The sequence below is a fragment of the Drosophila elegans genome, unplaced genomic scaffold (genome assembly GCF_018152505.1).
Source record: "Drosophila elegans isolate 14027-0461.03 unplaced genomic scaffold, ASM1815250v1 contig_208, whole genome shotgun sequence".
Taxonomy (NCBI): domain Eukaryota; kingdom Metazoa; phylum Arthropoda; class Insecta; order Diptera; family Drosophilidae; genus Drosophila; species Drosophila elegans.
This window is the reverse complement of record NW_024545578.1, coordinates 8,807,484-8,819,941: the sequence shown is the minus strand read 5'-3', so window position 1 is coordinate 8,819,941 and position 12,458 is coordinate 8,807,484. Positions and strand designations below refer to the sequence as shown.

Genomic DNA, 12,458 nt, shown 5'->3' with positions numbered 1-12,458 from the left:
GGGCCTCACCCACCCACCACCCACCAGTTTTCTTCAGCTTCTTATTTTTCCCCACTTTTCCCTCTTTTCGGCTGAGCCCTTGTATTGCCTGGATTTTGTGCCTTTCATTTGCGGCTTGGGAATTGTGTGTGTTTTATGCTAACCATAAGATTTTCGTTGCATTTGCTTGACAAACAGGTGGAATCAAGAGGGTTTTACTTTAAGAATCATATAAGCTGCCCTTCAGTGAAATAAATTCCTTTATATTTAATGTATTTTTCTCTTATTTCAGTGTGCTCGAGTGACGTAAGTGCTGTGTTACATAATTTAATTGAATTTAAAATAATTTTTGTATAATATGTGATTGTTTAATAAAGCTTGAGTTTTGATCAATTAAAGTGGCTTATGTTTTTTGTAAAACGATGACTTTTTGTAAACTTTTATTTGTCAATAATATCTTATATGTTTTCACATATATTTACATATTTGAAATTCGACACATGAGACCTACAATAAGTCAGTTAAAATCAAAATAATTGATTCTTAAAGCTTAAATGTCTTACTTCCATGGCAGGCCCATTTCAATCAGTTAAATTGGGCACTTTCTGCTATTGGCAAACGTTGTATCAAGATGCCTAAGCAATTTCACACACATACAAAATAAAAACTGAATTCCATAAGTTGCCTGGGAAATATGAAAAAATTATAAAATTCCTTTTGGTGTTTTGGGACAATTTTCTAGTTGGGTCAGAATTTAATAAACGAAAGCCTAAAATGTCCTTAGACTAGGTTTTTGCTGCCCACACAGACACACTAATCGATTTATCCTTGCTGAGTGTGTGTGTGTATGTGTAAGTTTGACTGGCATCATTCAATTGCTTGACTTGGATCGAAAAATTGAATCCAATTGCATAAACATTTTTGTCCCTCGGGGCAGTTTTGAGTTTGTGTTTGAGTTTGAGGGCACTGGACGACAAACGTCTAATCAAATGGAAGGCAATGTGAGGTTTACGAAGGGGCAAAGTGGAAAGAGGGTTATTTTATAAGCCGTTGAGCTCTGATGTGGCCTAGCAATTCCAAGTCCTTTAAGTCCTCACTCTGACCAGTGAACTTAGCCCAATTGACTTTTGTTCTCCGCCGGGCAACTTAATATTCATGATTTATTTGCTTTTCTTATTTGAGCAGCCCATCAAATGGTCTTTCGCCCTCCTCCTTACGTTTAATTTCGTTTTGTAATAATAATTTAAATACATTTAATGCGATGTGCTCAGCCTGCCTCTGTCTTTAGACTTTCCTTGGCCTCATAAAATAATTTGTCATTAATCATTTCTACGACCGCGAAAGTCAGTTGAGTGCTGTTTTTTTGTGTACCTTTTTCTCGCATAATTTTCTTTATTTTCTGTGGTATGAGCATAGGTCTAGGGGTATGTAAGAATATATTCTTAATGCATTTTAAATCGCGAGCATTGACCAATTGTCAAGCGGCGAATTAATGAACATCTCTGTGATTTATGAATATCCTCGGTATTCATTTAAGTTTTTTTGAGCGGTCCTTCCAGGGTGATGACCTATTTGGGATTCATTTTGGTTTTCTCCATCGCATTAATCAAAAATGAAAAATATTTTGTGGTCTATAAAATATGGTAATCATTCTACGATTATCCACCTTTTGAATTTATTATGTTTTTTGTTCAAAACTTTCTTCTTCGTACGTTTATTAAATAATTGAATTATAATCTAGCACTCCTTTCCATTTTGATGCGCAATTTTAATGGGCATCCCCATAAAATATTTCCGGAGAAACACTCAGGAATCTCAGCACAAAGCTTAAAATTTTAATTGCCTCCTTTTGTGAGAAAACCTCAAGCAAATAAACGGAAACGAATAGCTGGCATTTTTCGGTAGCTTGGAGGCGGCATCTTTAAAATACTAAATTTCCCAAATGCCACAATCCGAGATGCGCAATAAAACTAAATGAGCGTGTATCTACGATTAAGTGGAGTGGGCGTAAAGAGCACACTCTGGCATACTTGCAAATCCTGAGCAAATAAACCAAGGATGCCAACAAAGCAAATATTAACAATGCCAATAAAACGGAGCAGCATTCGGTGGAGCGAGCGAGAACGAGTAAGTAATCCTCGAAATAAGTAATCATTATGACCACCAGTAAACAATGTATGCCAGCCTCAGAGAGCTATGTAAAAAATGCAATGGGACTATCAAAATAACAATAACACCAAGGACAGCTCGTCTGAGATATGATCATGACCCATCTCCCCCCGCTCCTGTGTATTAGTCCGGAAAACTATGTCCGGACATTGGTGTGCGTGACCAAAGGATATTTGGGTCCGGCATTAAAGATGGCATCGTGATGGCATTGCGGTTAGGGCTAAATTTCAAGATAAATATTTATCATAATTGGAAGAGATTAGCTCAAGTTACAGCCAAAACTTTTGTTAGTAAGCCGAAGTGGTTTTATAGTATCTTACGAATCCTTTTTTGAAAAGAAGAAAAAAACTTTCAGTACCTAAATAAAAAGTAGTACATAGGTAAGGTTAAAGGAATCCTGATAGTTTTTTTTTACTAAGGTGAGGAATAAGCTACTAAAAAAGTGGTACCTCGATGCGTTCCCAACTGGGTCCAAAGGTGTCTAGGTACACTCCAGGATTGCCTTTCTTTATCCTGATCAAACATTTTTTTGTATCAATAATACTAATTTTGATATTAAAAATAAACAAAATGTTTATTTGCAGTCTTACTAACTTACGTTATATTCCAAAAGTCATGACTATATATAAAATTTGATTACCCCTAACACAAAAGAAAAACAATTTTTTATTCAATGGCCATTATAGGTGAGCGAAATTAATTAGTTGATGTGTTTGATCTAATCCTATTTCACTAAGTTTGTCACATCACCGCTTCTTTATGCCCAATTCCAAGCTTACATACATTCGGACATGCCCGAGACAAGGATAATCACCGGCAGATTTAATGCCATTTTTATGTTGGCCTAAAGGATTTTTAATTGCTGATGTGGTCGTGTGGGCGGACAGGTGAAATACAAATTAGACGAGAATTAACACCAACTCCCGGCGGAGAGTGACAAGTTGGGAAATTGATGATGGCCCTGGGCATACATCCCAGGTCAAGTTAATTACTTTCGTGTCCTCAAGTCGGGGATTTCTGATTTAATTCATGATTGTTCAGGTGTAAGCCGATTTTCTCGGGCCTTTCATGTGCTAGCTGGTTTAATTCTATGCATCCTTCGGTCACTTTGTCGCTGCAGATGTAATTAGGGACGACGTTTGTGCCAGCCATACATAAATCATTGCTGTGGCTGATCCTCAAACATCTGCATAATTACACTTTCAGTTCGTGTTGCAGCAGTGCCATGGGTTCTCTTCTCCTCGCCATTTTATTAAACAGCACTCTGGCTTGCCAACACGCCACATTCATATGCCGCAGCCCGCTGCTGTTGCTTTTCCGCTTTTCCGCTTTTCCGACTGCGGCAGCTGCAGACAGCCAACTATTAAAGCGCACTTCAGAACAAACCGCCGGCGGTCTGTCTGACTATCCTTCTGCATCCTGCGGAGTGCTCAAAATTTCGGCTACGTGCGCGATCTACGTGCAAACCACACCTGGCCCCCAAAAAAGGAGGAGGTTCCGAGGCGAGAGACAATAAGAGGCCAAGAGGAACCCCGAGAATCCAATGTAATTTAATGTTTTATTTCTACACATTTGGTCGCCCCACACACGTTGCCCAGCACGCGATGCCAACGTGACGCTTTCGCGTAACCGAGTAACGAGCTCTTTAATGCTAAACAGAGCTGGCAGAGTGATCATGGAATATTTTATTGGGTTCAGATTTAATTGCCCTCTCCGATTTTATAAACTTTATTGAGACCTGCTTTTAAAAAGGCACCTATTAGTAAACAGTTTTTAGAGGTTTTTTATTCCGAGTTTTTGGATTATATAATAAATTAAAATAATGGTCGACCATAAAGAGGTATACATTTTTTAAACAAATTACTAATATTTATATTTTTAATTACAATTTTTAAAGTAATTTTGTATAAATACAAATAGAATTATTGGCTTTAAAAAAGTATAAATATTATACATAAATAACCAGTGGGTATATTTTTTTATTACAATTTTTAAAGTACGATTTTCTAAACACAAATTGAATTAGGCTGGAAATTTTTCACATTACGGCAGCAAGCCCATCTAAATTTAAGTGTTAACTTTGCGTCGGTATACCTTATTTTTAATTTTAGTTAGTTTTGCTTTTGTTTTTTTTTAATAAACTCTTTTCACGCATTCATCTCTGGTCCGAGTAAAAAGTTCCGGCCAAGTGAGGTTGCAGGTTGGAGGCTAGAGGCCAAGTTAAAGTTTTGTCCTCGTCGCCTTCATCGAGTGTTTCTACACGCCCTGTACACAATTACGGTAATTAGTGTTACGTTGCCATTGCTTTTTGGCCCGATGGCTGTTGTTGTTGCCACATACTGCTGCTTTGGCTTAATTTTTGTATTTTTATTTTTTGTTTTTTTTTTTATGTTTGGTGTGCGGCTCACATGCAAAGCCGCTTTCATGTTTGCCATTGGGGAGCAGCAAACATCGAAAAGCCAAAACGCCAACGCAATCAGACATTTCGTTTTATTTCATTTCATTTGATATTATTTCAGTCATTTTTTGGGGCGTCGCGTGCTTTCACATATCTGTTGCTGTTTTTATTTACTGATGTTGATTCAAGTCGCGACATCCACATCAAATCAGAGTCAAAATGCAAAGCAGGGCACAAGGGTTGCGCTTCGATTGGCGCCTCATCGTGTTGTTTAAATTTGCAAAAATCAAATACTTCGGCTCCGAATTGGAATATTTAATTAGTTGATTTATTGGCGGATTGCATGTGTTGTTGTTTTCGGGCTTGCCCTTATTTTTTCCTCGCGGCGAAATTGTTATTCGCGTTTTTCCCAAGAATTTCTTTGATTGCCACGAGTGAATTCTTGTTTCAATGTGTACACGTTGTGTATGGTTGTTATTCAAGTGGCTTTAATTCACTGAATTGTGTGTTTTTCTCAGCTGAAGAACACCAGAAGGTAAGCACATTTAATTTAAGTTCCTCAATTAACTTAATAGAAAATGTAATTGCTTCCAATTATTTTGCCACATTTAAAATCTCTCCCAGCGCTGATTACTGCAGTCCTTACAGTCGGATTTATATTTAGCCACAAGGACCCTGGAGCAGAAGTAGATGTGGTTAGGTTGTTACTCCACACATATCTAGTCAGTTGTAATCGCAGTTGTTGCCTTTGTTGCTGCCGCTGCTGCTGTTTATGCATATTTAACACCCTTGAGCTATTATTGCGCGATTAAGCGGAAGAATTTAGCCAAGCTACGCATTGTCGTTGCAGCTGGAGTTCTCTGGGTCATTGCGCACTAAAGTATGCTATATTAAATAATACAGTGGGCGAAAAAAGCGAAAATTTAAATTCAAGATGGGATTTCGGTAATTTTTTAAAACAATTCATTACAGTGGACAAAGGTTTGAAATAAGTTTGGATTACTTAAAATAAAATGCAATACTAAGTAAAATCGTAAAGATCTTCGATGTGTGTTAAAAACCAATTTAAAAATAAAATATGTCTAGAAAGATCGTAAAAAAGCACAAACTATTTATTTATTTTTTTTGACATCCTATTGACTTTCTAAACGAGAACTTGATTATCTATCATAATTCAGTGTTCATCAAACTGAAATAAATATAACAGCCTTTTTATAGAGAATTGCTTAAGCTAAAATTATACTTTATTGAGTGACCATAATAGACACTTACACTTTACACTTTACAAGTATTTTATAGTCCTCACGAGTTGCCAAAATAGTATGTCCAATTAGAAATCGTTACATTCAGTCCTTTGACGTAATCTATCTCTGGATGGCAGCCTTCTTCTTATAGATGGAATGAACACAAGTTCCCATCTCTCGCAACTTCGAGAGTTGGACGCTGGGAACCTATGTCTTGTGCCAAGTGAAGACCGAATGCGCCATCAGGAGGTAAACCATGGCTAGCGAAATGGTGGCCAGCACCATGGGGAAGCCGTAGATGAAGAACTGAATGAACGAGATCTTATAGCCATATTGATGGGCTATCGCCGCTGCGACCACATTGGCCGATGCCCCAATCAGGGTGCCATTACCGCCGAAGCAGACGCCGTAGGACAGGGCCCAGATCAATGGCGACAGCGGCATTTTGATCGCCTCGTTGTGGTGCAGTGCGATGTTCAGCCGCAGGACCATCGTCGTCACCGGTACGTTGCCGACGAAGGCGGCCAGAATGGCGGACAGCCAGAGGATGATCAGGATGCCCACTGTGGTCCGGTGTCGCTCATCGATGCTCATGATCATCCTGACCGCATGATCGCTCATCCAATGAATGAAACCCAACTGGTCCACCGCCTCGGTGAGCACGAACAGTGCGGCCAGGAAGAGCAGGGCCGACCACTCGACCTGGTCGAGCACCTCCTGGATGTTGTTCATCTTGGCCAGGATGAGGAGCAGGAAGGCGGCCAGGATGGCCACCCAGCCCAAGGTGGCGCCGGGCATGAAGGGCAGCGAGTGCATCAGGAAGCAGAAGATGACGAAGACCATCGTGAACATGCACTTGATCAGCAGCGTCTTGTCGCGGATGCGATGATGTGCCTCCAAATGGGCCAAGGTCTCGAAATAGTTATCCGCCGGCCTAATGCACGGTCGCGCCGATTGAAGTTCCCTCAATTGGGTGGCTCGCGTGTTGATTTCCGCACTAATCCGACGCCTGGCAGCCTCCCTTTCCGCCACCAACTCAAATTGTCGTTCCTCCAGCTTAAACAGAGACCTCCTCATGGTCAGGTAGACTACTCCAAAGCCCGCTATCAGGGCCAGCAAAACTCCGGGCAGCATGTGCAGCGTGAAGGTGGCAAAATCGATGCCATCCTCCACAACCTCCGGATTGGTGGCGATGATCACGTTGGGCGGATCGCCCACCGGAGTGAGGGTGCCACCGAGATTCGAGTACATGACAACCACGATCAGAACGAGTGGCGTCTGCACTCCAATGGCCTCGCACAATCGAATGGCAATGGGTGCCATGAGTAGCAGCATGGTCACGTTATCCAGAATGCAGGACATGAGGGCGGTAATGGTGCTCAGGAGAATAACCAGCGGCCAGGGATGACCCATCGAGATCCTGTACGCCAGCACGGCCATCCAGTCGAAGATTCCGGTCTCGGACATTATGGCCACCAGTATCATCATGCCCAGCAGCAGCATCAGGGTCTCGAAGTCGATCCACGAGATGATGTTTTGCAGGGTCGGTCGATTTCCCAGCGCCGTTAGTATAGCTATGCCAGTGGTGGCCATTAGGAGAGCCGCGAATGTGCGGTCCGTCAACTCAAAGACAATGAGGACGTACAGAGCAATGAGCAGGAGAGCGGCGTAGATCACTCCGTGATTGGTCACCAGGGGACAGATGGAAACCAGCATGAGCAGGGACACTGGCCGATCGTTCTTGCCCTCCAGCGAAATCACGCCCTTGTAATAACTCTTTTCCCTTGGTGTGACTAGAATGGTTTTGGCCGCCTTCACGAAGGCTTCATCGTCCTTCAACAGATAGACATTCCACATGGCGGAGTGCTGGAATATGCTATTCATATTCGGTTCACGCCATTCCACCCGTACAGCCACCAGAGGGGTATCCCCGGGCCTCGCATGCAAATCAATGGGACCCCAAAGAGTTATCCTCGCAGCATCGTTCGGAAGTGGCATTTTGCGAAGCGCAGTTTCATTGGGCAGCACGGTGACCACCGAGGAGTCATCGCGCTTGTTCGAAATCCGAACCAGAACGTAGGTAAAGAAGCCCCAGATCAGCAGCAGGACACCAATCTTAATGATCTTGAATACGAATCGCCAAAGAGAGAATTCCCCCCGCTCGTGCAGGTAATTCGGTTGAAGTTGGTCAGGCATCCGTAATCTACGGGGAATATTCGACCTGTACGACGATGGCCATGCCCGGGAAACTGCGTCTGGAGGGGCTAAATTTGATGCACGAAAAAAATCACTCACGAATTTCATTTGATAGATAAATCGAAGTAAAACTATAGTAACTTAAGATTTACAGAAATGTCTATTACAATTACCAAAAGTATATTGCTTAACGTTAAGATAAGATTTAAAACAATAGTGTTGGAATTTTTGGAGAAATAATAATTAAGAATCTTTATAACTATTAAAGCTTGAGAAAACTCATAAAAACAACATACATTTTCGCCTAAAATCTAAAAAAGATCGACATTTAATTTTTGGCAGAGGATACTCACTTTTATTTCGAGAAAATTAATGGGGATTTCCTGGCCCTGGAACAAACAAGATATATTATTTCTTAAAACAAGAAATATTAAGTTCGTCTGGGTGATCAACAATTTCATCTTCAATGCGATAAAAAAAACTTTCTTGATATGAAATTTAAAAAAAAATCACAAATTTTTACCAAATTCCTAGTGCGCTTTTAATCCAAAACAAGTTTTTACCTTAGAGTAACTAAATAATACAATTTTTTATGTATAATTAAACGTTTAATATTTCTTTTGTAGATAATTTTTTTTACAACTTTTCCACAGTACGCTGTGATGGTAGGACGTGCTTTGAGCAGAAGTTAAGTGCCGCTTGAGCCTTTTTAAATATAGAGAAACCCCTTATACGGGTGCATAGCTGCAGTCATAATACGCAGCATTGCCAAGCGGCTGGTCCCCCTGCATCCTGCATCCTGCGTCCTCCCTCCATCTCCCCAAAGGACCATTGTCAACTGACAATGCCGCTGGCAGATGTGTTGATAGTTTCAAGGAGTGTTGAGAGGACAAGGAGGAGCTCCACCAAGGGATTGGTAGGATGGGTGGTTCGGGTTTGCTTGGGCTGTTGCCAGTTGAATGCAAATATTAATAGCGCAAATTTTCTGCCGCACAACAAGGCTGAGAATATGTGCCAGGGCCAAATGGAGTAACTGTGTGTGTGAGTCTGGGTGTGTGCATTCTCGCTTGTTTTACAATTTTAAACGCATGAAACGCATAAATTTGGCCGACTGACTTTCAGTGTACTTGTTTCGTTTGCTCTCGTTTGTTGCATACAAATCAAATTTATTTGCCATTTTGTTTGCATTTACTCTCACACTAGCCTGGCATTGGTCTGTTTGTGTTTTTAATTTGAGTGCAGCAAACATTTTCGATTGATTTTGTTTCGTCTGCCTTTTTTTGCCTTTTGATACACATGCACCGTGAGGAGAGCCAATATTTGCTTTATCTCTAGAGAATGGTTGTTTGGGAGGAGGAGCAGGAGTGAAAACTCTATTAAATTGATTCGTGTTTTAATGGAATTGGGATTCGGCGAGTGGGGCATGTTGTCTTAGCCATTAATTGAAAACTGCTGATTGAATAATAAATGCATGGACGGGTTCAGATTAAAGTAAATAAGCAATGTGACTAAAAACATCAGCGCACATCAGTTACACAATTTGTATTTATTGATTCTTTGTTTCCACAATTCTAAGCACCTTTAACCCTCTTCAATCGTAGCAAATAATAGCAGTGGGAGATTTCGTAATTTAATTATGTCCACTCACACTTGACCGCATCACCCACTCCATTTTATTTTCATTCGCTTGAGCTCGGAACAAGGGGAAATATAAGCTTTATTAAAAGAGACCGAGCTGGTCAAGTGCAGAATAATGGAAATGCTTAATAAGGCGTTGGTGAGGAACAAATGTTGGCTTCTCCATAAAGTTTAATTAGAGAGACAGGCGGTCGAAAGAGCCAGCATATGGAAATGAAATGCAATGTTGGACTTTATTAAAATCTTGCAATAGAACCAAGTCCCATAATTTGTAAAGGAAACATTTGATTCAAGTACGTAGTGTACTAGAAAATTTTAATTAACAAGCGAAAATGGAATGAAATGTTATGAGCAAATAAGTTTAGCATTCAAGGGAATATATATTTTTTAAATACTTTGCTTGTGACCCAACCTTTCACAAATTTTGTTGAGTGTAATTCATTAGCCGCTTCATTTAATTTCAGTCTAGAGAAGCGCAATCAAATGGAAAGCCGGAGCCACACCTTGACTTGACCCATGGTGCGGTGGTCTGATTAAATTTCGGCTTCCCAATGCGATAATTATGACACCTCAACACACTCACATCCCCCACATACACACGCTTCCTTTCTAGGTTGGACCTTATATACAAAAAATGATATATACAAAGCTTAAAAACGTAAGCTTTTAGACCACGTGTCGTATGAGTAATGTAATGTATTTCCTGCATAAAACTAATTTTTTTAAGGGTACAATAAACTGAACACATAGTGTAAGGTTCACTCTATCGCACACACTCAAAGGACTCTCGCTTAGCTGAGCTAAGCAAGCTAAGTACTGGGTGGGGTCCTTTGAAATATTGCACAATCAGCGCATTAAATAATTAAGTGCTTAATTAAATAGGGAGCAGAAAGCAGAACGCAGCGATTCAGAGGTAAGCAAGTAATTTTTCCATTGTATTACATTTCTGTGGTCAGTCCATGCATACAAATCGGAAAGATTGGCTTGGTTGGATCTAAACGAAAGAGTTATTTGTCTTCATTTATCCATGCCCATCACGTGCTACTCCAAAATTAGTAATGAAAACTAAATGAGAGCGTAGACCACAGAGTTCGACTTGGCCTGTTGCATGCTGGGCATAATTAACTATTCGATTACGAAGGCAATTGTTGCAATTAAGAGCAGAAAATGATTAAATGCTGTCAATGCTGTCAATGATGAAATTATTATATTTAATGAGATTTTAAAGCCTTACTGCGAGGGCTTTAATATCTAAATGTTCCCTATGATCATTTTAGCAATAAATCATTACAATAAATTATAGTATTGCCCTATGGGAAACATATTTTGGACTAGACACTTTCTTTTACGGCGTACATACTCAAAATATTATTTTGTATATCATATTTTTAAAATTTATAAATTAAATTCGCGTTGTTTTCTCTTTCAAACAAGCAGCTCTTCCAAAATCCCTTTAATATTAAATGGCCCCAGTTAGCTGAACGTAAAAATAGAGATTTCTAATGAATCCATTAACAATCATTAGCTAAAGAACACTCCCATTGCGAATAACTTTGGCAAGCCTTTAGCACATTTACTTCAATTAGGGAGAAGCCAGCACCGCGCTCGCTCTGTCCCGCTCCCCCGGTGCCCCCGTCTCGCTCCCACCCGCCCAGTGGGCTTAGACCAGCAGACATCCCAAAACAAGGTCCTTTAGATACAGTTATGTATGTTGTGTAATTACACAAATGCATTTATGTTTCATACTAAGCAAGATACAATGTGCAGACGTTTTGTATTTGTGCAGCCATTCAGACGCAAAACAAAGTAACAAATGCAACGAATGCACGCCGAGATAGGGGAACGGAGAAAGGAGAAAGTAGAAAGGGGTCGAATTTCGGGTAGGTGGGGGAAAGTAAAAGTAGAAGAGTAAATGCATACTGTACATACAGAAAAATTGCTAACAAATGTGTGTATGTGCCAGCATTTCAGCAGTTTAAGAGCTATTCAAGCACAATGTTGATTTAGGACAGACTTAATGTTACCTCATAAGTTCAGTAATTTATTTATATTAAAAACCCGAAGTTGGTCTAAAAAGAAAACCCTTAATTTAAGGCATTTTAAACTATAATCTTTAAAAGCTCAAATAACAATAGTGAATTGAATCCATTAATTGAAAAACTAATGGACTTAAAAGATTGAATATAAAGTATGTTTTACATAAATGCCTGAACCAAACACTCATCATTTCCTAATTTACAATTTAGCCAATAAATAGTCTATTTAATATTAAATCAATAAAATATATATGAAATTATCTAAAAACCAGATGAATAAATGTAATTGACATTTGAAAAGTATATAATATGATTGTAAGATTGTTTTTTGTTTTATTTGAAGTTAAATCAATTTGTAATTTCTGAAGAGTCCAGCATACTCATTTTGCCATATTAAATCAACGGGTAGTGGGCATACAAACATAATCAGTGGCATTTCATTTGGCTGCATCAGCACAAAGCGAGCCCCGGCTCAGACTTAATTAAAATTTCATTGTGTGGCCCGCTTTGGCTGTTTCTGTTATTTCTCCGTTGTTGCGTATTTTTGTGCTCGCTCGCCTTGTGTCTAAATCCCATTCAGATTTCACCCTTCGTTTGCCGTAGCTATTGTTTGGCAGAAATGCGTTTTAACTTGGCCCATGGCATTCGCAATGTTGCCCGCGTGCGATATTGTTGAGCGGCAACACTTGAGACGGCGTTGACAAAAGTCAAGCTGCTAACCTTGCCAAGAGGAGTCGACATTTGTGCATTTGGAAACGCAGACTTTCGCTTTCCACATCCAATTGTCTTTTGTGTGGT

General features: G+C 39.9%; 1 protein-coding gene across 1 annotated transcript; it reads right to left on the bottom strand.

Annotated features, from left to right (window-relative positions):
* Positions 1-5,772: 5,772 nt before the first annotated feature.
* LOC108146617 (P protein) lies at positions 5,773-8,132 on the bottom strand. The gene has a single exon (XM_017272663.1). The coding sequence runs from the start codon at positions 8,092-8,094 to the stop codon at positions 5,998-6,000; it is 2,097 nt and encodes a 698-aa protein (XP_017128152.1). The 5' UTR covers positions 8,095-8,132; the 3' UTR covers positions 5,773-5,997.
* Between the last annotated feature and the right edge of the window lie 4,326 nt (positions 8,133-12,458).

Excerpts from the sequence above, each read along its gene's own strand:
- LOC108146617 (XM_017272663.1), bottom strand. The coding sequence starts at position 8,094 with ATGAAATTCGTGAGTGATTTTTTTCGTGCATCAAATTTAGCCCCTCCA.